The 26,089-nt window shown below is 43.3% G+C and overlaps 1 protein-coding gene across 1 annotated transcript in view; it reads left to right on the top strand.

Moving 5' to 3' along the window:
- DENND1B (DENN domain containing 1B) overlaps positions 1–26,089 on the top strand; it is a 338,838-nt gene that overhangs the window by 120,339 nt on the left and 192,410 nt on the right. Inside the window, exons 5-8 of the mRNA XM_053693753.1 lie at positions 12,962–13,031; positions 14,681–14,761; positions 20,535–20,594; positions 25,585–25,638. Coding sequence (XP_053549728.1) covers positions 12,962–13,031; positions 14,681–14,761; positions 20,535–20,594; positions 25,585–25,638 — 265 coding nt within the window. The remainder of the gene's footprint in view (positions 1–12,961; positions 13,032–14,680; positions 14,762–20,534; positions 20,595–25,584; positions 25,639–26,089) is intronic.

Raw genomic sequence — 26,089 nt, 5'->3', positions numbered from 1 at the left:
TATACACAGGCATGGGCTGTATACACATGTATTATACACAGGCATGCACTGTATACACATGTATTATACACAGGCATGCACTATATACACATTTATTATACACAGGCATGCACTGTATACACATGTATTATACACAGATTTGCACCGTATACACATGTATTATACACAGGTATGGGCTATATACACATGTATTATACACAAGCATGGGCTATATACACATGTATTATACACAGGCATGGGCTATATACACATGTATTATACACAGGTATGCACCGTATACACATGTATTATACACAGGCATGCACTGTATACACATGTATTATACACAGGCATGCACTGTATACACATGTATTATACACAGGCATGCACTGTATACACATGTATTATACACAGACATGGGCTATATACACATGTATTATACACAGGCATGCACCGTATACACATGTATTATACACAGGCATGCACTATATACACATGTATTATACTCAGGTATGGGCTATATACACATGTATTATACACAGGCATGTACCTATACACATGTATTATACACAGGAATGTACCTATACACATGTATTATACACAGGAATGGGCTATATACACATGTATTATACACAGGTATGGGCTATATACACATGTATTATACACAGGCATGCACTGTATACACATGTATTATACACAGGAATGGGCTATATACACATGTATTATACACAGGTATGGGCTATATACACATGTATTATACACAGGCATGCACTGTATACACATGTATTATACACAGGCATGGGCTATATACACATGTATTATACACAGGCATGGGCTATATACTCATGTATTATACACAGGCATGGGCTATATACACATGTATTATACACAGGTATGCACTGTATACACATGTATTATACACAGGTATGGGCTATATACACATGTATTATACACAGGTATGGGCTATATACACATGTATTATACACAGGCATGGGCTATATACACATGTATTATACACAGGTATGCACTGTATACACATGTATTATACACAGGCATGCACCGTATCACCGTATACACATGTATTATACACAGGCATGGGCTATATACACATGTATTATACACAGGTATGCACTGTATACACATGTATTATACACAGACATGCACTATATACACATGTATTATACACAGGTATGGGCTATATACACATGTATTATACACAGGTATGGGCTATATACACATGTATTATACACAGGTATGGGCTATATACACATGTATTATACACAGGTATGGGCTATATACACATGTATTATACACAGGTATGGGCTATATACACATGTATTATACACAGGTGTGGGCTATATACACATGTATTATACACAGGTATGGGCTATATACACATGTATTATACACAGGCATGGGCTATATACACATGTATTATACACAGGTATGGGCTATATACACATGTATTATACACAGGTATGGGCTATATATACATGTATTATACACAGGTATGGGCTATATACACATGTATTATACACAGGTATGGGCTATATACACATGTATTATACACAGGTATGGGCTATATATACATGTATTATACACAGGTATGGGCTATATACACATGTATTATACACAGGTATGGGCTATATACACATGTATTATACACAGGTATGGGCTATATACACATGTATTATACACAGGTATGGGCTATATACACATGTATTATACACAGGTATGGGCTATATACACATGTATTATACACAGGTATGGGCTATATACACATGTATTATACACAGGTATGGGCTATATATACATGTATTATACACAGTTATGGGCTATATACACATGTATTATACACAGGTATGGGCTATATACACATGTATTATACACAGGTATGGGCTATATACACATGTATTATACACAGGTATGGGCTATATACACATGTATTATACACAGGCATGGGCTATATACACATGTATTATACACAGGCATGCACCGTATACACATGTATTATACACAGGCATGCACCGTATACACATGTATTATACACAGGCATGGGCTATATACACATGTATTATACACAGGCATGGGCTGTATACACATGTATTATACACAGGCATGCACTGTATACACATGTATTATACACAGGCATGCACTATATACACATTTATTATACACAGGCATGCACTGTATACACATGTATTATACACAGATTTGCACCGTATACACATGTATTATACACAGGTATGGGCTATATACACATGTATTATACACAAGCATGGGCTATATACACATGTATTATACACAGGCATGGGCTATATACACATGTATTATACACAGGTATGCACCGTATACACATGTATTATACACAGGCATGCACTGTATACACATGTATTATACACAGGCATGCACTGTATACACATGTATTATACACAGGCATGCACTGTATACACATGTATTATACACAGGCATGCACTGTATACACATGTATTATACACAGGCATGCACTATATACACATGTATTATACACAGGCATGCACCGTATACACATGTATTATACACAGACATGCACTGTATACACATGTATTATACACAGATATCACTCCTGTGTTCGTGTGCTGTATGCTGTGAATGACTTTGAGCTTTCTGACCTCTTGTGCTCTGTACAAGCTGCTGTCTAACTCCCTGTAGCAGAGACATAAATCTACTGCACAGAGGTGGTGCACAGGCAGGGTATGTTATTTTTCATTATCCTACAGACCTGTGTACGTGCGCTAATATGATAAATGGCTCTGAAGAGAAGAGCACAGCTTATTCTCTGGGACCTTCCTATCTGGATACAAAAAAAAAAAAAACTGGAAACCTGGAATCTTCCATTTTCTTGTGTGTATGTGTGTATGTATGTGTCTGTGTATGTGTACATATATGTCTATGTATGTGTCTGTGTATGTGTCTGTGTATGTGTCTGTGTATGTGTCTGTGTATGTATGTGTACATATATGTCTGTGTATGTATGTGTATGCATATATGTCTGTGTATGTATGTGTACATATATGTCTGTGTATGTGTCTGTGTATGTGTCTGTGTATGTGTCTGTGTATGTATGTGTACATATATGTCTGTGTATGTATGTGTATGCATATATGTCTGTGTATGTATGTGTACATATATGTCTGTGTATGTATGTGTATGCATATATGTCTGTGTATGTATGTGTACATATATGTCTGTGTATGTGTGTACATATATGTCTGTGTATGTATGTGTACATATATGTCTATGTATGTATGTGTACATATATGTCTGTGTATGTGTCTGTGTATGCATATATGTGTATGTATGTGTCTGTGTATGCATATATGTCTGTGTATGTGTCTGTGTATGCATATATGTGTATGTATGTGTCTGTGTATGCATATATGTGTATGTATGTGTCTGTGTATGCATATATGTGTATGTATGTGTCTGTGTATGCATATATGTGTATGTATGTGTCTGTGTATGCATATATGTGTATGTATGTGTCTGTGTATGCATATATGTGTATGTATGTGTCTGTGTATGTGTACATATATGTCTGTGTATGTGTCTGTGTATGCATATATATCTGTGTATGTGTCTGTGTATGCATATATGTGTATGTATGTGTCTGTGTATGCATATATGTGTATGTATGTGTCTGTGTATGCATATATGTGTATGTATGTGTCTGTGTATGCATATATGTGTATGTATGTGTCTGTGTATGTATGTGTCTGTGTATGTGTATATATATGTCTGTGTATGTGTCTGTGTATGTGTACATATATGTCTGTGTATGTGTCTGTGTATGCATATATGTGTATGTGTACATATATGTCTGTGTATGTATGTGTCTGTGTATGCATGTGTCTGTGTATGCATATATGTCTGTGTATGTGTCTGTGTATGCATATATGTCTGTGTATGTGTCTGTGTATGCATATATGTCTGTGTATGTGTCTGTGTATGCATATATGTGTATGTATGTGTCTGTGTATGCATATATGTCTGTGTATGTGTCTGTGTATGCATATATGTGTATGTATGTGTCTGTGTATGCATATATGTCTGTGTATGTGTCTGTGTATGCATATATGTGTATGTATGTGTCTGTGTATGCATATATGTGTATGTATGTGTCTGTGTATGCATATATGTCTGTGTATGTGTCTGTGTATGCATATATGTGTATGTATGTGTGTATGTATGTGTCTGTGTATGCATGTGTCTGTGTATGCATATATGTCTGTGTATGTGTCTGTGTATGCATATATGTCTGTGTATGTGTCTGTGTATGCATATATGTGTATGTATGTGTCTGTGTATGCATATATGTCTGTGTATGTGTCTGTGTATGCATATATGTGTATGTATGTGTGTATGTATGTGTCTGTGTATGCATGTGTCTGTGTTTGCATATATGTCTGTGTATGTGTCTGTGTATGCATATATGTGTATGTATGTGTCTGTGTATGCATATATGTCTGTGTATGTGTCTGTGTATGCATATATGTCTGTGTATGTGTCTGTGTATGCATATATGTCTGTGTATGTGTCTGTGTATGCATATATGTGTATGTATGTGTCTGTGTATGCATATATGTCTGTGTATGTGTCTGTGTATGCATATATGTGTATGTATGTGTCTGCGTATGCATATATGTCTGTGTATGTGTCTGTGTATGCATATATGTGTATGCATGTGTCTGTGTATGCATATATGTGTATGCATGGGTCTGTGTATGCATGCATGTATGTGTCTGTGTATGCATGCATGTGTGTTCTTATTTGTGTGTGTGTAATTCTATGTGCATATTCATCTTTGGTGTGCATTTTTGCTTGTTTGTGTCGTGTCTATATCTGCATATGTGTGCTTGCACATATATGTGTATCCAGAGGCGTAACTAGAAACTCCAGGGCACCGGTACAAGAATCCGTAAATGCCGCTGGAGCATGTACTAGCTGGCAGAGTATGTGTGATTGATATAGATATATATACATACATACATACATACATACACATTTATATATATATATATATATCTAAACCAGTGATTTGCAACCTTTTTTTTGCCGTGGCACACTTTTTTACCTTAAAATATCCTGTGGCACACCACCATCACAAAATTTTACAAAATCACACATTGTAGCCTAATACAGGATATATAATACAGTGTATATATATATATATATATATATATATATATATACACACACTGTACTGTGCTGTCATGCCATGCCTCCTACAAACTATACATGACATATTGACATTCATTTACAAACTATCATAATGATTGCCTGTGAATGAATGTCAATGTCATGGTTGTAAACGATGCCTGATGAGCCGGTCACATACCTCCCAATATTTCAAAATCTGAAAGAGGGACACCCCGCACTGTTGTCAGTCTGCCGCGGCACACCTGAGGATCTCTCACGGCACACCTGGGGATCTCTCACGGCACACCTGGGGATCTCTCACGGCACACCTGAGGATCTCTCACGGCACACCTGAGGATCTCTCACGGCACACCTGGGGATCTCTCACGGCACACCTGGGGATCTCTCACGGCACACCTGGGGATCTCTCACGGCACACCTGGGGATCTCTCACGGCACACCTGAGGATCTCTCACGGCACACCTGGGGATCTCTCACGGCACACCTGAGGATCTCTCACGGCACACCTGAGGATCTCTCACGGCACACCTGGGGATCTCTCACGGCACACCTGGGGATCTCTCACGGCACACCTGGGGATCTCTCACGGCACACCTGGGGATCTCTCACGGCACACCTGGGGATCTCTCACGGCACACCTGGGGATCTCTCACGGCACACCTGAGGATCTCTCACGGCACACCTCTCATGGCACACTGGTTGAAAAACACTGATCTAAACAACAAGAGAAGGGATGGCGCTACCATGCAAATACTATATGCATAAATAAGAAGAGAGAGTATATATCCAAATGTAAATATCAAATATCACAGAAAAAAAAATATACAATCGATCACAAAATCAAATAGTAATACTAAAAATCGTACATGAAGATAGTCTAAAAAAAGAACAATAAAGCACAGTCCAAAGTTGAAATGCAAAAAACAGATCCTGTAAAGAACACAATCCCAAAGAACCGGCAATCTTGCTCAAGGCCACTTACTTTCAGGGCCCTCAATCTGTATGAGGTAAGGAAAAATCGTATCGGTCTCAATGCACCTCCCAGAGTATGGATCAGGATGTAAAAGTCAAAATGGATCCTACGGTTCCCAGCAGAATCAAATCCAGAAACTTTCAGTAGCCAGGTGTCTCTCCTCCCAAATATTCAAACTGGCATCTTCCATAAAAGCAGTCACTTCAGTGAACAAACTTCACACAAAAAGCAAATATATATATATATATATATATATATATACATACATACATATCCATACAGTATACGCATATATGGCTGCTCAAGTTAGATTTTACACAATAGCCTCATAAGCAGACCAGCAATCCCTATTATCTATTTACTCTTAAGATATAGCTATAGAGGTATAGATGACCTAGCTATAGAGGTATAGATGACTTAGCTATAGAGGTATAGATGACATAGCTATAGAGGTATAGATGACATAGCTATAGATGACCTAGCTATAGAGGTATAGATGACCTAGCTATAGAGGTATAGATGACCTAGCTATAGAGGTATAGATGACATAGCTATAGATGACCTAGCTATAGAGGTATAGATGACCTAGCTATAGAGGTATAGATGACATAGCTATAGAGGTATAGATGACCTAGCTATAGAGGTATAGATGACCTAGCTATAGAGGTATAGATGACATAGCTATAGAGGTATAGATGACCTAGCTATAGAGGTATAGATGACCTAGCTATAGAGGTATAGATGACCTAGCTATAGAGGTATAGATGACCTAGCTATAGAGGTATAGATGACATAGCTATAGATGACCTAGCTATAGAGGTATAGATGACCTAGCTATAGAGGTATAGATGACATAGCTATAGAGGTATGGATGACATAGCTATAGAGGTATGGATGACCTAGCTATAGAGGTATGGATGACATAGCTATAGAGGTATGGATGACATAGCTATAGAGGTATGGATGACATAGCTATAGAGGTATAGATGACCTAGCTATAGAGGTATAGATGACATAGCTATAGAGGTATGGATGACATAGCTATAGAGGTATGGATGACCTAGCTATAGAGGTATGGATGACATAGCTATAGAGGTATGGATGACCTAGCTATAGAGGTATGGATGACATAGCTATAGAGGTATGGATGACATAGCTATAGAGGTATGGATGACATAGCTATAGAGGTATGGATGACATAGCTATAGAGGTATGGATGACCTAGCTATAGAGGTATAATAGGGATCCCTGGTCATCTTACGTTCTATAATACCAAAGCATCATCAAGTGGGTAATTCTTATAAATGTACAGCAATAGTTTCTGAAAACTACAAGCAACACAAGATTCTGAATAAAAATAGATCTAGCCATAAGAGACTACATTTTGAAGGCAATAAATGTATAGGGCATTATAAAACTAAAACAAAGGAAATTCTGGTAAAAATGAGGCTAATTAATTCATTAGTAACAACTTTTAAACACTTTACAAAACTCCCTGAGAATTGAAGCCTTGTGTCTTTCACAGGGTTAAGTTCTCCCTAGTGCCACAATGGATAGTGGCTGCTTCCTTGGGTGATGTCAGAGTGCAGAAAGTTAATGGTAAATCCTGAGAAGGCATCAATCAATTAAGAGCTCAGCCATCAACATATTTATGGGAGCTCAGGAATTGTTTAGCCTTTGCAGAGACTACAGGTGCAGTCAGGGGCCAACGTGCAAGCCAAAGCCGCCAATGAGATCTAAAACTAGGTTTGTGTTGGAGGCAGCTGAGCCCCCCCTGAGCGAGGGGGATCTCCAGGTCCCAGTCGCTAATGCGACCTCTGTCTCCCCAGTAGTTACGCCCCTGTTAGTGTATCTGTGTGTATATTTGTATGTATGTACGTTTGTATATGTCCCTGTACGTGTATTGCTGTCTGATGCGGTACGTGCATTGCTGTCTGATGCGGTACGTGCATTGCTGTCTGATGCGGTACGTGCATTGCTGTCTGATGCGGTACGTGCATTGCTGTCTGATGCGGTCCGTGCATTGCTGTCTGATGCGGTGCGTGCATTGCTGTCTGATGCGGTGCGTGCATTGCTGTCTGATGCGGTGCGTGCATTGCTGTCTGATGCGGTACGTGCATTGCTGTCTGATGCGGTGCGTGCATTGCTGTCTGATGCGGTGCGTGCATTGCTGTCTGATGCGGTGCGTGCATTGCTGTCTGATGCGGTGCGTGCATTGCTGTCTGATGCGGTGCGTGCATTGCTGTCTGATGCGGTGCGTGCATTGCTGTCTGATGCGGTGCGTGCATTGCTGTCTGATGCGGTGCGTGCATTGCTGTCTGATGCGGTGCGTGCATTGCTGTCTGATGCGGTGCGTGCATTGCTGTCTGATGCGGTGCGTGCATTGCTGTCTGATGCGGTGCGTGCATTGCTGTCTGATGCGGTGCGTGTATTGCTGTCTGATGCGGTACGTGTATTGCTGTCTGATGCGGTACGTGCATTGCTGTCTGATGCGGTACGTGCATTGCTGTCTGATGCGGTACGTGCATTGCTGTCTGATGCGGTGCGTGCATTGCTGTCTGATGCGGTACGTGCATTGCTGTCTGATGCGGTACGTGTATTGCTGTCTGATGCGGTACGTGTATTGCTGTCTGATGCGGTACGTGCATTGCTGTCTGATGCGGTACGTGCATTGCTGTCTGATGCGGTACGTGTATTGCTGTCTGATGCGGTACGTGCATTGCTGTCTGATGCGGTACGTGCATTGCTGTCTGATGCGGTACGTGTATTGCTGTCTGATGCGGTGCGTGCATTGCTGTCTGATGCGGTGCGTGCATTGCTGTCTGATGCGGTACGTGCATTGCTGTCTGATGCGGTACGTGTATTGCTGTCTGATGCGGTACGTGCATTGCTGTCTGATGCGGTGCGTGCATTGCTGTCTGATGCGGTGCGTGCATTGCTGTCTGATGCGGTACGTGCATTGCTGTCTGATGCGGTACGTGCATTGCTGTCTGATGCGGTGCGTGCATTGCTGTCTGATGCGGTGCGTGCATTGCTGTCTGATGCGGTACGTGTATTGCTGTCTGATGCGGTACGTGTATTGCTGTCTGATGCGGTGCGTGCATTGCTGTCTGATGCGGTGCGTGCATTGCTGTCTGATGCGGTGCGTGCATTGCTGTCTGATGCGGTGCGTGCATTGCTGTCTGATGCGGTACGTGCATTGCTGTCTGATGCGGTGCGTGCATTGCTGTCTGATGCGGTGCGTGCATTGCTGTCTGATGCGGTGCGTGCATTGCTGTCTGATGCGGTGCGTGCATTGCTGTCTGATGCGGTGCGTGCATTGCTGTCTGATGCGGTGCGTGCATTGCTGTCTGATGCGGTGCGTGCATTGCTGTCTGATGCGGTGCGTGCATTGCTGTCTGATGCGGTGCGTGCATTGCTGTCTGATGCGGTGCGTGCATTGCTGTCTGATGCGGTGCGTGCATTGCTGTCTGATGCGGTACGTGCATTGCTGTCTGATGCGGTACGTGTATTGCTGTCTGATGCGGTACGTGCATTGCTGTCTGATGCGGTACGTGCATTGCTGTCTGATGCGGTACGTGCATTGCTGTCTGATGCGGTACGTGCATTGCTGTCTGATGCGGTACGTGTATTGCTGTCTGATGCGGTGCGTGCATTGCTGTCTGATGCGGTACGTGCATTGCTGTCTGATACGGTGCGTGTATTGCTGTCTGATGCGGTGCGTGCATTGCTGTCTGATGCGGTGCGTGCATTGCTGTCTGATGCGGTGCGTGTATTGCTGTCTGATGCGGTACGTGCATTGCTGTCTGATGCGGTACGTGCATTGCTGTCTGATGCGGTACGTGTATTGCTGTCTGATGCGGTGCGTGCATTGCTGTCTGATGCGGTACGTGCATTGCTGTCTGATGCGGTGCGTGCATTGCTGTCTGATGCGGTGCGTGCATTGCTGTCTGATGCGGTACGTGCATTGCTGTCTGATGCGGTACGTGTATTGCTGTCTGATGCGGTGCGTGCATTGCTGTCTGATGCGGTACGTGCATTGCTGTCTGATGCGGTACGTGCATTGCTGTCTGATGCGGTGCGTGCATTGCTGTCTGATGCGGTACGTGCATTGCTGTCTGATGCGGTACGTGCATTGCTGTCTGATGCGGTGCGTGCATTGCTGTCTGATGCGGTACGTGTATTGCTGTCTGATGCGGTACGTGCATTGCTGTCTGATGCGGTACGTGTATTGCTGTCTGATGCGGTGCGTGCATTGCTGTCTGATGCGGTACGTGCATTGCTGTCTGATGCGGTACGTGCATTGCTGTCTGATGCGGTACGTGTATTCACACATATTTCGGGATTTTCTCTCATATGCTTTTGTGTTTGTGACCAAACTGCAGAAGTGATTTGCTGAAATCCAGCAGGCTAATTACAGTGGATCCATTTTACACTAACCAATCCAATGCCACTATTATAAGCTCTTAAAGTGAATATAGAATTCACAAAGTTACATTTCTATTGGGAAGAAAAAAAAATATAACTCCCACAAATTATTATTAATCACATATTCATGGCAGGAACATATAAATACTGTTACCTTACACAGCCCAAGAGAGTATTGGCTAAAAATATAAGTCAGTGATGTCTATTCTGCAGCGCCACAAAGACCCTCACCTTAGCAACACAAGAGATTAGATAAAAATCCCAGGCCCCCAGATTCTGCAGGTTACTGACTGCTAATCACTTGCACGTGTTACCAGCACCTACTCGCATTGGTTGACGCTACGTGTCCATCAGCATTAGGTCTCACTTGGTGTAAACACAATACGCACAGTAAGTGTGCCCAAATGCCAGCAGAGGTTACCCACTGAGTCACCCGTGCCAGGCGGGCAAAGCACTTCACAGATAATAATTGTATAAGTCACAAAAGGGAGACTGTACCTGCTCTTACTGAGCTGATCACCAAACACAAGGACGGGTAATGCCGCAATAACGCAGATAATGCCCCCGAAGATTTAAAACCAAACACCGTAGCAAGAGAAGTAGAATAAAGAGGTCACATGACAAGAATTAGTAGGTCTGGCTCAGCCGTTGCTGGTTTTCACACACTGGGACACAGAGTCTGAGAGGGCCCAGAAATGGGTCAAATCAATGTTTTTTAATAATATTTTTAATTTTAAAATTCCATTCTGAGGAGCAATGTAGTCTGATTGCTTGTAGCACTGTATGTGACAGGATTGTGGCACCAGTAATGACAAATGCACACCTCAAACTAAGGGGAAGGAGATATTTTCCAAGAAAGTTTCCACCCAGATATATCCCTTAAAGAACTAATGAGTAGGGCGATGTGCTACGTAAAACAAGCCTGACAATGAGGTGACATCCTCAGCGTAACTCTGACAGACGCACGTACACAGCACAGCGCCACATACACTGACAGACACACGTAAACCCTACACAACACAGCGCCACATGCACTGACAGACACAAGTACACAACACAGCGCCACATACACTGACACACACATACACACTACACAGCACAGCGCCACATACACTGACACGCACATACACACTACACAGCACAGCGCCACATACACTGACAGACACACGTACACAACACAGCGGCACATGCACTGACACACACATACACACTACACAGCACAACGCCACATACACTGACACGCACATACACACTACACAGCACAGCGCCACATACACTGACAGACACACGTACACAACACAGCGGCACATGCACTGACAGACACACGTACACAACACAGCGGCACATGCACTGAGACACACGTACACACCACACAGCACAGCGCCAAATACACTGACACACACGTACACACTACACAACACAGCGGCACATACACTGACAAACACACGTGCACACTACACAACACAGCGGCACATGCACTGACAGACACACATACACAACACAGAGGCACATGCACTGAGACACACGTACACACTACACAACACAGCGGCACATACACTCACAGACACACGTACACACTACACAACACAGCGGCACATACACTCACAGACACACATACACACTACACAACAAAGTGGCACATACACTGACAGACACACGTACACAACACACAGCACATCGGCACATACACTGACAGACGCACGTACACACTACACAACACAGCGGCACATGCACTGACACACATGTACACACCACACAGCACATCGGCACATACACTGACAGACGCACGTACACACTACACAACACAGCGGCACATGCACTGACTCACATGTACACACCACACAGCACATCGGCACATACACTGACAGACGCACGTACACACTACACAACACAGCAGCACATACACTGATAGATGCACCTACACACTACACAACACAGCGGCATATGCACTGACACACACATACATCCTACACAACACATTGGCACATGCACTGACAGACGCATGTACACACTACACAAAACAGCGGCACATACACTGACAGACGCACGTACACACTACACAACACAGCGGCACATGCACTGACAGACGCACCTACACACTACACAACACAGTGGCACATTTACTGACAGACACACTACACAACACAGTGGCACATGCACTGACAGACACACGTACACATTACACAACACAGCGGCACATTTACTGACAGACGCACGTGCACACTACACAACACAGTAGCACACTGACAAACGCACATGCACTGATGAGCTTGGATACAGTAATGTGTATTTGCTGCTCTTTAGATAGAGCTATATATATGTGTGTGTTGCTGTGTGTGATATTCCTCACACGTAATGGCGCTCATTGTGTTTATCTTGCAGTTACCTCCCTTGGTTTGAAGTTTACTACAAGTTGCTAAACACTCTGGCTGACTATCTGGTGAAGGAGCAGGTAAGTGCGCCAATGTCACCCATAATGGCCAAAACTGCATTACTATAAAGTCACAGCCCGAGATATGATTAAAGGGACATAGAACTGTTAGACACAATAACAACATAATGGTTTTGCCCTTTACAGGTGCCAGCTGGTGGAACGTGGCATTCTGACACTGGGTGCTGCCATTTTAGAGCTCACGTATGCTTGAACTCTGTGACAGACATGGAGAATATGCACAGATCGGTGACTTTTTTTTTAATGCCTTATTGCACACCTTGAGTCCGCACACACAATACATAGTGGGAAACTACTTTTTTCAGTTGTTTTACATACTTTAAAAGTTATAAAACATAAAAATACCATATGAATAACCTAGAGCAGGGCAGCCACTGCAAAAATGTAACACTCTGTAACACGCACGCCAACCAGACATGCACACTAACCAGGCACGCACGCCAACCAGGCACGCACGCCAACCAGGCACGCACACTAACCAGACATGCACACTAACCAGGCATGCTTGTACGCCAACCAGTCACGCACGCCAACCACGCATGCACACTAACCACACATGCACGCTAACCAGGCATGCTCAAATGCTAACCAGACATGCTTGCACGCTAACCATGCACACACACTAACTAGGCATGCACGCTTACATGACATGCACACTAACCACACATGCACACTAACCAGGCATGCTCGAACGCTAACCACACATGCACGCCAACCAGACATTCTCGAACGCTAACCACGCACGCTAACCAGGCATGCTCAAACACTAACCACACACGCACGATAACCAGGCATGCTCAAACACTAACCACACACGCACGATAACCAGGCATGCTCAAACACTAACCACGCATGCACGATAACCAGGCATGCTCAAACACTAACCACACACGCACGATAACCAGGCATGCTCAAACACTAACCACGCATGCACGATAACCAGGCATGCACGCTAAACAGACACGTACGATAACCAGACGTGCACAATACAGACGTCAGTGTCACTGATCTGGGAATGTGCACCACCTTTGTCACTGGGTACAAAAATACCTACACTCCAAGATGGTGGCGCCCAGTACAAAGATGCAGAACTTTAGCAACTGGAACCAGTAAAATAAGAGAGCTGCAGACAAAGCAGGAAAACCCTGTTACTGTAGTTGTACTCAGCAGTTTAATGCCTAACAGAGAAATATCAGCAGAATAAAACAGGAGTTGCTGTTTTCGGTACAATGTGACATTCTTGCTTTGGCTAAGTTTTGGAGATTCTGAAAGATTTAAACAGGATATAGCGCTCACAATCTGGGTTAAGCACAGAGCAATACAATTGTCATTTAAAACTGGACTTTTACAGAAAAAGGACAACGTTTCACCCCTCTCTCAGGCTCTCATCATGTTTTACGCATAAGATTATAGGTGACATCGTGTCAGCTCCTGAGCCACTCTAGATGAGGATAAATACTGTTTAGCCAATCATGGGCCACAGACAAGTGACTCAGCCAATCACCAGACATATGTTTATCAGGACCGGCACAGGAGCTAAACACACAGAAGAGAGGGTTTAAACAAAGGGCGTATCAATATGATTGTATGGGGCACATGCCCGTGTGCACAAGCTCTGCATCTGACAGTATAATGTACATGTCTTGCAGGAAAATGACCTGAATGATATGTTAAAGTCATTGTACACTCACCCAGTGCCTGACGCCCACACCCCTGTGAGCCTGAGTCTGGTAAGTACCACAACCCGCAATAGGACATACTTACCTGCACTCACAACCTACCTATGTGCACAAAACGGGGCTTTGCAGTGGCCCTGGGACCTGCCTTGAATTTTACGTGGAAATACCCCAATACCTGTTTTTTTATTTGCAAGTGATTACCCAGAATACCTTGCTCTTGTTATAGGATATTTATAGTGAATATGATTATAGTTTATTTGATTCAATATTCACAGTTGATGCTTGTTAAAGAGACCTCAGACAGTCGCACCAAACGCATTAATATGTTAATATTGAGATTTTAGATGGCAAACTCTAATGGATTGGAACTTAAGGAAAAACTCTCCTGCCACTGTCACACTGGTCTGGTGCTTAGGCACAGCACAAAACTGAACAATATATAGAAAACAATCTCTGTAGAAAGAATGAAGCACACACCTGTATGATTGTAATAGCCAGAAATAGCGTAGATATCAAAACGTAGTATCAGAGGCAGTTACTGGAGGTGCAGTCACACAGCTATATATGAGGGTGGGGAACTCTTTCTCCATGACCTGTTTGTATCTTTTTCTCTTCCCTTCGCCCCGCTCCTTGCTCTCTGGAGGGCACTGGGCATGTAATATTAGTTTGTACACTCAGGGCAGCTGGTACCTCTGTGGTCTGGGGTGCAGCAGTAATATATGGTGATACCACTGTGGTCTGGGGGTGCAGCACTAATATATGGGGATACCTCTGTGGTATAGGGGTGCAGTAGTAATATATAGGGATACCTCTGTGTTCTAGGGGTGCAGCAGTAATATATGGGGATACCTCTGTGGTCTGGGGGTGCAGCAGTAATATATGGGGATACCTCTGTGGTCTGGGGGTGCAGCAGTAATATATGGGGATACATCTGTGGTCTGGGGGTGCAGCAGTAATATATGGGGATACCTCTGTGGTCTAGGGGTGCAGCAGTAATATATGGGGAAACCTCTGTGGTCTAGGGGTGCAGCAGTAATATATAGGGATACCTCTGTGTTCTAGGGGTGCAGCAGTAATATATAGGGATACCTCTGTGTTCTAGGGGGGCAGCAGTAATATATGGGGATACATCTGTGGTCTGGGGGTGCAGCAGTAATATATGGGGATACCTCTGTGGTCTGGGGGTGCAGCAGTAATATATGGGGATACCTCTGTGGTCTGGGGGTACAGCAGTAATATATGGGGATACCTCTGTGGTCTGGGGGTACAGCAGTAATATATGGGGATACCTCTGTAGTCTGGGGGTACAGCAGTAATATATGGGGATACCTCTGTGTTCTGGGGGTGCAGCAGTAATATATGGGGATACCTCTGTGGTCTGGGGGTGCAGCAGTAATATATGGGGATACATCTGTGGTCTGGGGGTGCAGCAGTAATATATGGGGATACATCTGTGGTCTGGGGGTGCAGCAGTAATAGATGGGGATACCTCTGTGGTCTGGGGGTGCAGCAGTAATAGATGGGGATACCTCTGTGGTCTGGGGGTGCAGCAGTAATAGATGGGGATACCTCTGTGGTCTGGGGGTGCAGCAGTAATAGATGGGGATACCTCTGTGGTCTGGGGGTGCAGCAGTAATAGATGGGGATACCTCTGTGGTCTGGGGGTGCAGCAGTAATAGATGGGGATACCTCTGTGGTCTGGGGGTGCAGCAGTAATAGATGGGGATACCTCTGTGGTCTGGGGGTGCAGCAGTAATAGATGGGGATACCTCTGTGGTCTGGGGGTGCAGCAGTAATAGATGGGGATACCTCTGTGGTCTGGGGGTGCAGCAGTAATAGATGGGGATACCTCTGTGGTCTGGGGGTGCAGCAGTAATAGATGGAGATACATCTGTGGTCTGGGGGTGGAGCAGTAATAGATGGAGATACCTCTGTGGTCTGGGGGTGCAGCAGTAATAGATGGGGATACCTCTGTGGTCTGGGGGTGCAGCAGTAATAGATGGGGATACCTCTGTGGTCTGGGGGTGCAGCAGTAATAGATGGGGATACCTCTGTGGTCTGGGGGTGCAGCAGTAATATATGAAGATACCTCTGGGGGTGCAGCAGTAATATATGAAGATACCTCTGTGGTCTGGGGGTGCAGCAGTAATATATGAATATACCTCTGTGGTCTGGGGGTGCAGCAGTAATATATGAAGATACCTCGGTGGTCTGGGGGTGCAGCAGTAATATATGGAGATACCTCTGTGGTCTGGGGGTGCAGCAGTAATAGATGGGGATACCTCTGTGGTCTGGGGGTGCAGCAGTAATAGATGGGGATACCTCTGTGGTCTGGGGGTGCAGCAGTAATAGATGGGGATACCTCTGTGGTCTGGGGGTACAGCAGTAATAGATGGGGATATCCATCACCCCTTGCCTAGACTAGCTCTACAGATTTATTTGTGTCTAATAAACTGGTAACAAGTAATTCTGCTTATAAATGGAGGAATCTCTAGCAGATGTTTGACCTCGGTACCAGCTCAGTTTAGCTAATGATTTAGCCAGCACTTATTACAGGAACGGCTAGTGGGTTATCTCTAAGCAGTGCAGATCTGTTTGCTTAGCCTGTGTCTGTGCTAACTGTGCAAAGTGATCTGCTGGGTTCCCAAGCAAATAAAAAAGCCCCCTCTGTAGTACATTTGTGTCACATTAATCACACGCCCTACAATGACATCTGTGTAGCTGTAATTGTGATAGATCACGTCTTGTTCCTATGTAAGATATTGCTCACGTTTTCTGTATATCTAGGTTTCTAGAATTGTATGACGTTCTTATTATATGGTGTGCAGAATAAGTTTAATAAAGCTTGTTTAAAAATAATAATAATTGTAATAGACATGGCTTTAGCTATTGATTGTGGTACCTCAACATTAAAGGGATAGGAAAGTCTAAAATAAACCTGCATAATTCAGATAGAGCATGTCATTTTAAGACCCTTTTAAATTCAATTCTTTTTTTAAATGTACTTTGTTCTTTTGGTATTAATTGTTGAAAAAGAATTTGTACATATCCTACACTACTGGGTACTAGCTGGTGCCTGCTCATATTTACCTCTTTTGATTGGCTCAACATTCTTAGTAGCACAGCACTTCTGTCAGGTGCATGCCAATATTAAGGTGCTGTATACCTTTGCAATCAATAGTTCTACAGACGGAAGCACCTCTCAGTGGATAAAAAGACTTTATTTAGTCATACCAGGATTACAAAAAATGTGATGTTGTAAACTTGTAAGTGCACTCTTATTGGGGGTAAGTTAAATTCAGTCACTCCCGGGTGGAAATTCTGGAGAATTGACCAATGTTTTCTAACAGTCTTCATTATTTCATCATTATGGTTGTTATAATCCATCACCATTACCAAACTTTTATTCTCTTTTTCTGATGATGAACATAATGGATCCTGTACTGGTGCAAGTTCTCCCTATACAAAATTGGTGAATTTAACTTACCCCCAATGCCGGCGTCGTTGAGGACTTCGGCCCAGTTGGGTGAAGACTTCTTAAGGTAGGGTGATCTTCAAGGGGTTAGGTTTTATTAAGGGGGTATTGGGTGAGTTTTAGAATAGGGTTGGGTGTGTGGGTGGTGGGTTTTAATGTTGGGGGGTATTGTACTTTTTTTTTTACAGGTAAAAGAGCTGATTACTTTGGGGCAATGCCCCGCAAATAGCCCTTTTAAGGGCTATTTGTAATTTAGTATAGGGTAGGGCTTTTTTTTTGGGGGGGGGGGCTTTTTATTTTATTAGGAGGATTAGATTAGGTGTAATTAGTTTAAAAAACTTGTAATTATTTTATTATTTTCTGTAATTTAGTGTTTGTTTGTTTTGTACTTTAGTTTATTTTATTTAATTGTAGTTAATTTAATTTAGGTAATTAATTCAATTATAGTGTAGTGTTAGGTGTAATTGTAACTTAGGTTATGTTTTATTTTACAGGTAAATTTGTCTTTATTTTAACTAGGTAGCTATTAAATAGTTAATAACTATTGTACCCAGTTAAAATAAATACAAAGTTGCCTGTAAAATAAAAATAAACCCTAAACTAGCTACAATGTAACTATTAGTTATATTGTAGCTAGCTTCGGGTTTATTTTATAGGTAAGTATTTAGTTTTAAATAGGAATTATTTAGTTAATGATAGTAATTTTATTTAGATTTATTTAAATAATATTAAGTTAGGGGGGTGTTAGGGTTAGACTTAGATTTAGGGGTTAATACATTTAATATAGTGGCGGCGACGTTGGGGGCGGCAGATTAGTGGTTAATAAATGTAGGTAGGTGTCGGCGATGTTAGGGACAGCAGATTAGGGGTTAATAAAATTTAACTAGTGTTTTCGAGGCGGGAGTGCGGCGGTTTAAGGGTTAATATATTTATTAAAGTGGCGGCGATGTCCGGTTTGGCAGATTAGGGGTTAAAATTTTTATTTAACTGTTTGCGATGTGGGGGGGGGCTCGGTTTAGGGGTTAATAGGTAGTTTATGGGTGTTAGTGTACTTTTTAGCACTTTAGTTAAGAGTTTTATGGGCTAAAGCCGTAGTATAAAACTCTTAACTACTGACTTTCAAATGCGGTACCAGGCTTGACAGGAGAGGGTGTACCGCTCACTTTTAGGAAGACTCGTAATACCGGCGTTAGGCAAATCCCATAGAAAAAATAGGATACACAATTGACGTAAGTGGATTTGCGGTATTTTCGAGTCTGGCCAAAAAAGTGAGCGGTTCACCTGTACCTGCAAGACGCGTAATACCAGCAGGCGTTAAAAAGCAGCGTTGGGACCTCTTAACGCTGCTTTTTAACCCTAATGCAAGACTCGTAATCTAGGCATATGTTTGCAGTGTACCTTATTAAATGTCCGTGTGGGAGGATTTACATTGGGGAGACCACCCGTATGGTCCGTGAAAGAATTGTCCAAAATAAAAGTAACATTAGGTGCAAAAATTGGGAGGCCCCTGTTTCCAGCCATTTTTTACAGTGTGGTCACAATATTAGTCAGATACATTTCCAGGTGATTGATGCTTTACCACTTCCCAGGCGGGCAGGGGACAGGGAGTTGTTTCTTAAAAATAAAGAGGCATTTTGGATACATAAGTTAAATGCTATGCAGCCTCAGGGGTTAAATAAAGAATTAGATCTTTATTTTTATAGCCCTTTTCCCCTATGAATGACTGAATATATGTTTTTTTTGTTTTAGAGTTTATGTCCATATGTGTATATTAATTTGCTATGATATTGTTCATATTGTTTTTAAAAAAATCATGTCTGATTTGCACTATGTACTTTAAATGTAAAAAAGGTGAGGGATTTATATCTTTATATTATGTTACCACTAGGTGGTGTTGTACAGAGGTGTTAACTAAACACCTGAGTGTAAGTGGGCCTATATAAGAGTGCACTTACATGCATGATTAAGGGTTTTGTACCCAAAACGTCACATTTTTTTGTAATCCTGGTATGACTAAATAAAGACTTTTTATCCGCTGAGAGATGCTGCCGTCTGTGGAACTACCTCTTGTGATTGTCTCCCTAGATGTGTTCAGCTAGCTCCCAGTAGTGCAGTACTGCACCTTCAGCAAAGGATACCTAGAGAATGAGGCAATTTTGATAATAGATGTAAAATTGTATGCTCTGTCTGAGTCATGAAATAAAAATTTGCAGTTTCCTGCCAAAAAGATCTGCAGTGCATTCCACTGCTCCTCTTTGGCATCTAACTGGTTAACCTATCGGTAAGTAGCACGTGCATATTTAGGGACGAGCTGAGACGCACACAGACCTCTCTGTTTCTCATTTGAAGAACCAGCAGCTGTTCATTTCCAGTGATGTGGCTGTAAAAACCGAGCCCTGTCCTCTGCTGGTAAGTTGTATTGTAGGTTTGTAGCAATTTCTATTTCTGAAAAAACAAATCATCAAATTAAACAAAAACAAATCTACAATCAAAATATGATTCTGTTTTATTAAAAATATAACATTCCCGGCTGTATATAACATTTTACCTTGTCCTTGTGTGTCCGTTCCCACAATGCAGAAATGTCAACAAGATTTTGGGGCCGATTTATTAATGTGCGGATGGGCAAGATACGATGTAGCGTATAATGTCCGCCGCACATCGATAAATGCCGACGGCATACACCGTTGGCATTTATCATTGCACAAACAGTTCTAATGAACTGCTTGTGCAATGCCGCCCCCTGCAGATTTGCCGCTAGCAGGGAGTGTCAATCAGCCCGATCTTATATAAGATCGGGCGGATTGAAGACCGCAGCCTCAGAGGCAACGGACAAGTTATGGAGTAGTGGTCTTTAGACTTCTGCTTCATAACTACTGTTTCCGGCGAGCCTGAAGGTTTGTGCGGAAACGGGCATCAAGCTCCATTCAAAGCTTGATAATTCGGCCCCTTTGTGTTTTTCATAGACCCCTGACCCTTCTAGACACACTGACTATTGCCATACAGATCTCACTATTTGTAATGTATTTATATAATATATAACAATATTGTATAGACCCCTGACACTTCTAGATACACTGACTAGCGCCATACAGATCTCACTATTTGTAATGTATCTATATAATACATAACATTTTTAAGGTTGACATTTCTGCACATTAAATACTTCTGATAATTTTCTTTAATTCTTAAAATGATCAGAACTTTAAATATATGATTCATTCAAATTAGAAACGTTTTGTGAATAATGTATTAGCTGAAAACAAATGGGCTTTTTTTTCTCTCCAAATTGTCTTTATTTCTTTTGGGAAACAAACATATGATTCCTAAAACTGTCATCCAATTAAATGCTGCATCATGGGAAGTCTGAGCGTAGAGTACGCTGGTGCCAGTTAGTGATGCCTGAGCGTAGAGTGCGCTGGTGCCAGTCGGTGATGCCTGAGCATAGATTGCGCTGGTGCCAGTCGGTGATGCCTGAGCATAGAGTGTGCTGGTGCCAGTCAGTGATGCCTGAGCATAGAGTGTGCTGGTGCCAGTCAGTGATGCCTGAGCATAGAGTGTGCTGGTGCCAGTCAGTGATGCCTGAGCATAGAGTGTGCTGGTGCCAGTCAGTGATGCCTGAGCGTAGAGTGTGCTGGTGCCAGTCAGTGATGCCTTAGCATAGAGAGCGCTAGTGCCAGTCAGTGATGCCTGAGCGTAGAGTGCACTGGTGCCAGTCGGTGATGCCTGAGCGTAGAGTGCGCTGGTGCCAGTCGGTGATGCCTGAGCATAGAGTGTGCTGGTGCCAGTCAGTGATGCCTGAGCATAGAGTGTGCTGGTGCCAGTCAGTGATGCCTGAGTGTAGAGTGCGCTGGTGCCAGTCGGTGATGCCTGAGCGTAGAGTGCGCTGGTGCCAGTCGGTGATGCCTGAGCGTAGAGTGCGCTGGTGCCAGTCGGTGATGCCTGAGCGTAGAGTGCGCTGGTGCCAGTCGGTGATGCCTGAGCGTAGAGTGCGCTGGTGCCAGTCGGTGATGCCTGAGCGTAGAGTACGCTGGTGCCAGTCGGTGATGCCTGAGCGTAGAGTGTGCTGGTGCCAGTCAGTGATGCCTGAGCATAGAGTGTGCTGGTGCCAGTCAGTGATGCCTGAGCATAGAGTGTGCTGGTGCCAGTCAGTGATGCCTGAGCATAGAGAGCGCTAGTGCCAGTCAGTGATGCCTGAGCATAGAGAGCGCTAGTGCCAGTCAGTGATGCCTGAGCGTAGAGAGCGCTAGTGCCAGTCAGTGATGCCTGAGCGTAGAGAGCGCTAGTGCCAGTCAGTGATGCCTGAGCATAGAGTGTGCTGGTGCCAGTCAGTGATGCCTGAGCATAGAGTGTGCTGGTGCCAGTCAGTGATGCCTGAGCATAGAGTGTGCTGGTGCCAGTCAGTGATGCCTGAGCATAGAGAGCGCTAGTGCCAGTCAGTGATGCCTGAGCATAGAGAGCGCTAGTGCCAGTCAGTGATGCCTGAGCGTAGAGAGCGCTAGTGCCAGTCAGTGATGCCTGAGCGTAGAGAGCGCTAGTGCCAGTCAGTGATGCCTGAGCATAGAGTGTGCTGGTGCCAGTCAGTGATGCCTGAGCATAGAGTGTGCTGGTGCCAGTCGGTGATGCCTGAGCATAGAGAGCGCTAGTGCCAGTCGGTGATGCCTGAGCATAGAGTGTGCTGGTGCCAGTCAGTGATGCCTGAGCATAGAGAGCGCTAGTGCCAGTCAGTGATGCCTGAGCGTAGAGTGCGCTGGTGCCAGTCGGTGATGCCTGAGCATAGAGTGTGCTGGTGCCAGTCAGTGATGCCTGAGCATAGAGTGTGCTGGTGCCAGTCAGTGATGCCTGAGCATAGAGTGTGCTGGTGCCAGTCAGTGATGCCTGAGCATAGAGAGCGCTAGTGCCAGTCAGTGATGCCTGAGCGTAGAGAGCGCTGGTACCAGTCAGTGATGCCTTAGCGTAGAGTGCGCTGGTGCCAGTCGGTGATGCCTGAGCGTAGAGTGCGCTGGTGCCAGTCGGTGATGCCTGAGCGTAGAGGGTGCTGGTGCCAGTCAGTGATGCCTGAGCGTAGAGGGTGCTGATGCCAGTCGGTGATGCCTGAGCGTAGAGGGTGCTGATGCCAGTCGGTGATGCCTGAGCGTAGAGGGTGCTGATGCCAGTCGGTGATGCCTGAGCGTAGAGGGTGCTGATGCCAGTCGGTGATGCCTGAGCGTAGAGTGCGCTGGTGCCAGTCGGTGATGCCTGAGCGTAGAGTGCGCTGGTGCCAGTCGGTGATGCCTGAGCATAGAGTGCGCTGGTGCCAGTCGGTGATGCCTGAGCGAAGAGTGCGCTGGTGCCATTCAGTGATGCCTGAGCGTAGAGTGCGCTGGTGCCAGTCAGTGGATGCAATTAGTCTGTTTGCAGAAGAAGAAAAAAACATAATAGAATTAAAGGGACATTAAACACCTTGAGATTTTATATAAAAAAAAAATATGTGTAATGAAACAACTTTGCAATATACTTTCATGATATATTTTGCCCCCTTTTTATGTAATTAGCTCTGAAAATTTGGATTTTCTAATTCTTAGAGCTGGAAATGCACCTGCTGTCTTTTCAAGGCTAACCCTGCTACATACATGTCCTTATATGGTTTTCAGCAGTTAACTGTAAAACAATGCACTTTATACTAACAACATTCCCTGGGCATGGGCGTCCGCAGAAATATTTCCTGGGGAGGGCAAAAAAAATGAATAGTTGAAAATTATCCCAAAATGCTACTAGTCCCAGGAAAAGTTTATTAGTTTACAAGTACAATACACATTTTTGAAGTCTTTAATCCTTCCCCCCATTACCACTTGTGCAAAGGGCCTGACCATACAAATAAACCTATGTAAAGGGTCAGCCAATACTCCCAGCTGCCTTCCCCAGGGTCTGGGACACATATATACACACACAGCATGAGGAGGGGCGTGGTCTCATGCAAAACTTTCTGCCTTCCAGGAAGCTCACTCCCTACCACTGTACAATGCATGCTGGGAATTAGAGTCCAGAATTGCAGATTCACAATACTGAGAGTGAAATAGTGACCTGCAAATACCATAATGCTATATAACTCCCAGAATACTGTGCTTTTTCCTCTAAAATAGAGTTACATTCAGGGGGATTACAAGAAGAAAAATGAGACATACAATTTTTTTTCTGCAATATGTACTCCACGTAGAGAGGAAAATGCCCCCTTGTTCCCCCCCCCCCCCCCCCCCCCGTGGACGCCCATGATCCTGGGTAGCCTTGTTGTTTACTGACTTAAACCTAGATATGGCAATGGGTGGAAGAAGTTTGGCTATTGAAAAAACAATTGCAACTAAAATTATGTTATTCTATAGCAAGTGGTGTCTTGTAATTACAAGGTGTTTACCATCTCTTTAAGTATAAGAATGTACAGAGAAGTTCCACTGCACATCAACAAGGATGAATAACTAAACAAAATAACAAATTCAGTAGATTCTCAAGAGAAAATTTGACAAAATAATGTCAGTAGAACTGAGGGACTCTGGGACTTGTAGTTTTCTTGTCTGTAAAAATATAGCAGTTAGTCTATAGCAGGACTATAACACTCAGAATTCCCTGCAAAGACAGGTTTTCATTGTAATCACCCAGCATAATCAGACCTTGGTTTATTTTAATTCTTTTTTTCCTCAGTGTTTTAAATGGCAATTTTATGTCTTCTGTTCGTCCCTAATACAAATAAACTATGTCTGTCTGAAATAAGAAAAGTTCCACTTCCTGTGTCAGAGTCACACTGGGAATTCACAAGAACCTTAAATCGCAATCACCCCGGGAACAATAACCGTGTGTTCAACACAGCAATGACATCATCAATATAACGTTACCTGCATAGGCCTATGTGTCTGTGTTCTGTCCAGCACTGCCCTGTCATTCTATTGCTCCATCTGTAAATCTGTGTGTCGTGTGTAGAGGCGATGATGTGTCTGCACATTTATTCTATATTACCACTCATTTGCAGTAATTTGGTTTACAAACAGATAATGTTATTACGTTTCCATGCGAGAGATGCAGAGAATTTACAGAATTGTGTAACACGCATTACACTTCCCTGTAATGGGAGACTTTCCATGTATGACACTGACACAGACTAATTGTATGCCCTTCCTGCATAATCTCTTCTCTGGGTAATATTAACCATTTGGCTTCCAGAAAGGGCCACAAGTTGTAATGCAATGTGTTGTAGCCTCCTCTGGTAACTATGGGGTTAACTTGTGGGTGTTAGTTTAGTATCTTCTGTCAGTCACGGTTGCAATAATTGTCTGTGCACATTCCCAAGGAATCATTAATCAGATTATTTCTTCCTCTCCTAGCACCAAACATCCTATTAAATCCTAATTAACCTGTGTTGTATTTCTAGCACTCGTATTTCATTACTCCTGACGTAACGGGTCTGCCGACAATCCCTGAAAGTGTATGTATCTAATTGGGTTTAACCACTTGTCTGTTTTTTTCTTAACAAGCCTGTTTATTTGTTAACTCAATCACTTTGTACGCTCTGCTTCTTATTAAAGCAATAATCAGATAAATCCCTGAGTGCAGAATAGTGTGATAATCTCAGGTGTTGGACTTGTTCTGGTCTCATACAGACCTTTGTATTGTAGTTCACCTGATTGTGATATATAATCACGTAAAATACATTTTGCACACACCCTGACGCTGCGCAGCAATTTCTGTAGTAGATGCAATTTGTAAATCCCTTTATTAAACCAAAAATATCAAAACTGGGAACTGCTAAAACCATGTCAGTTACTTAAAGGGACACTGAACCCAATTTTTTTATTTTGTAATTCAGAAAGAGCATGCAATTTTAAGCAACTTTCTAATGTACTCCTATTATCAATTTTTCTTCGTTCTCTTGCTAT

The sequence above is a fragment of the Bombina bombina genome, chromosome 10 (genome assembly GCF_027579735.1).
Source record: "Bombina bombina isolate aBomBom1 chromosome 10, aBomBom1.pri, whole genome shotgun sequence".
In the NCBI taxonomy this organism is placed as follows: domain Eukaryota; kingdom Metazoa; phylum Chordata; class Amphibia; order Anura; family Bombinatoridae; genus Bombina; species Bombina bombina.
Note: the sequence above shows the minus strand (reverse complement) of the source record. Positions and strands in the feature narration are given on the sequence as shown.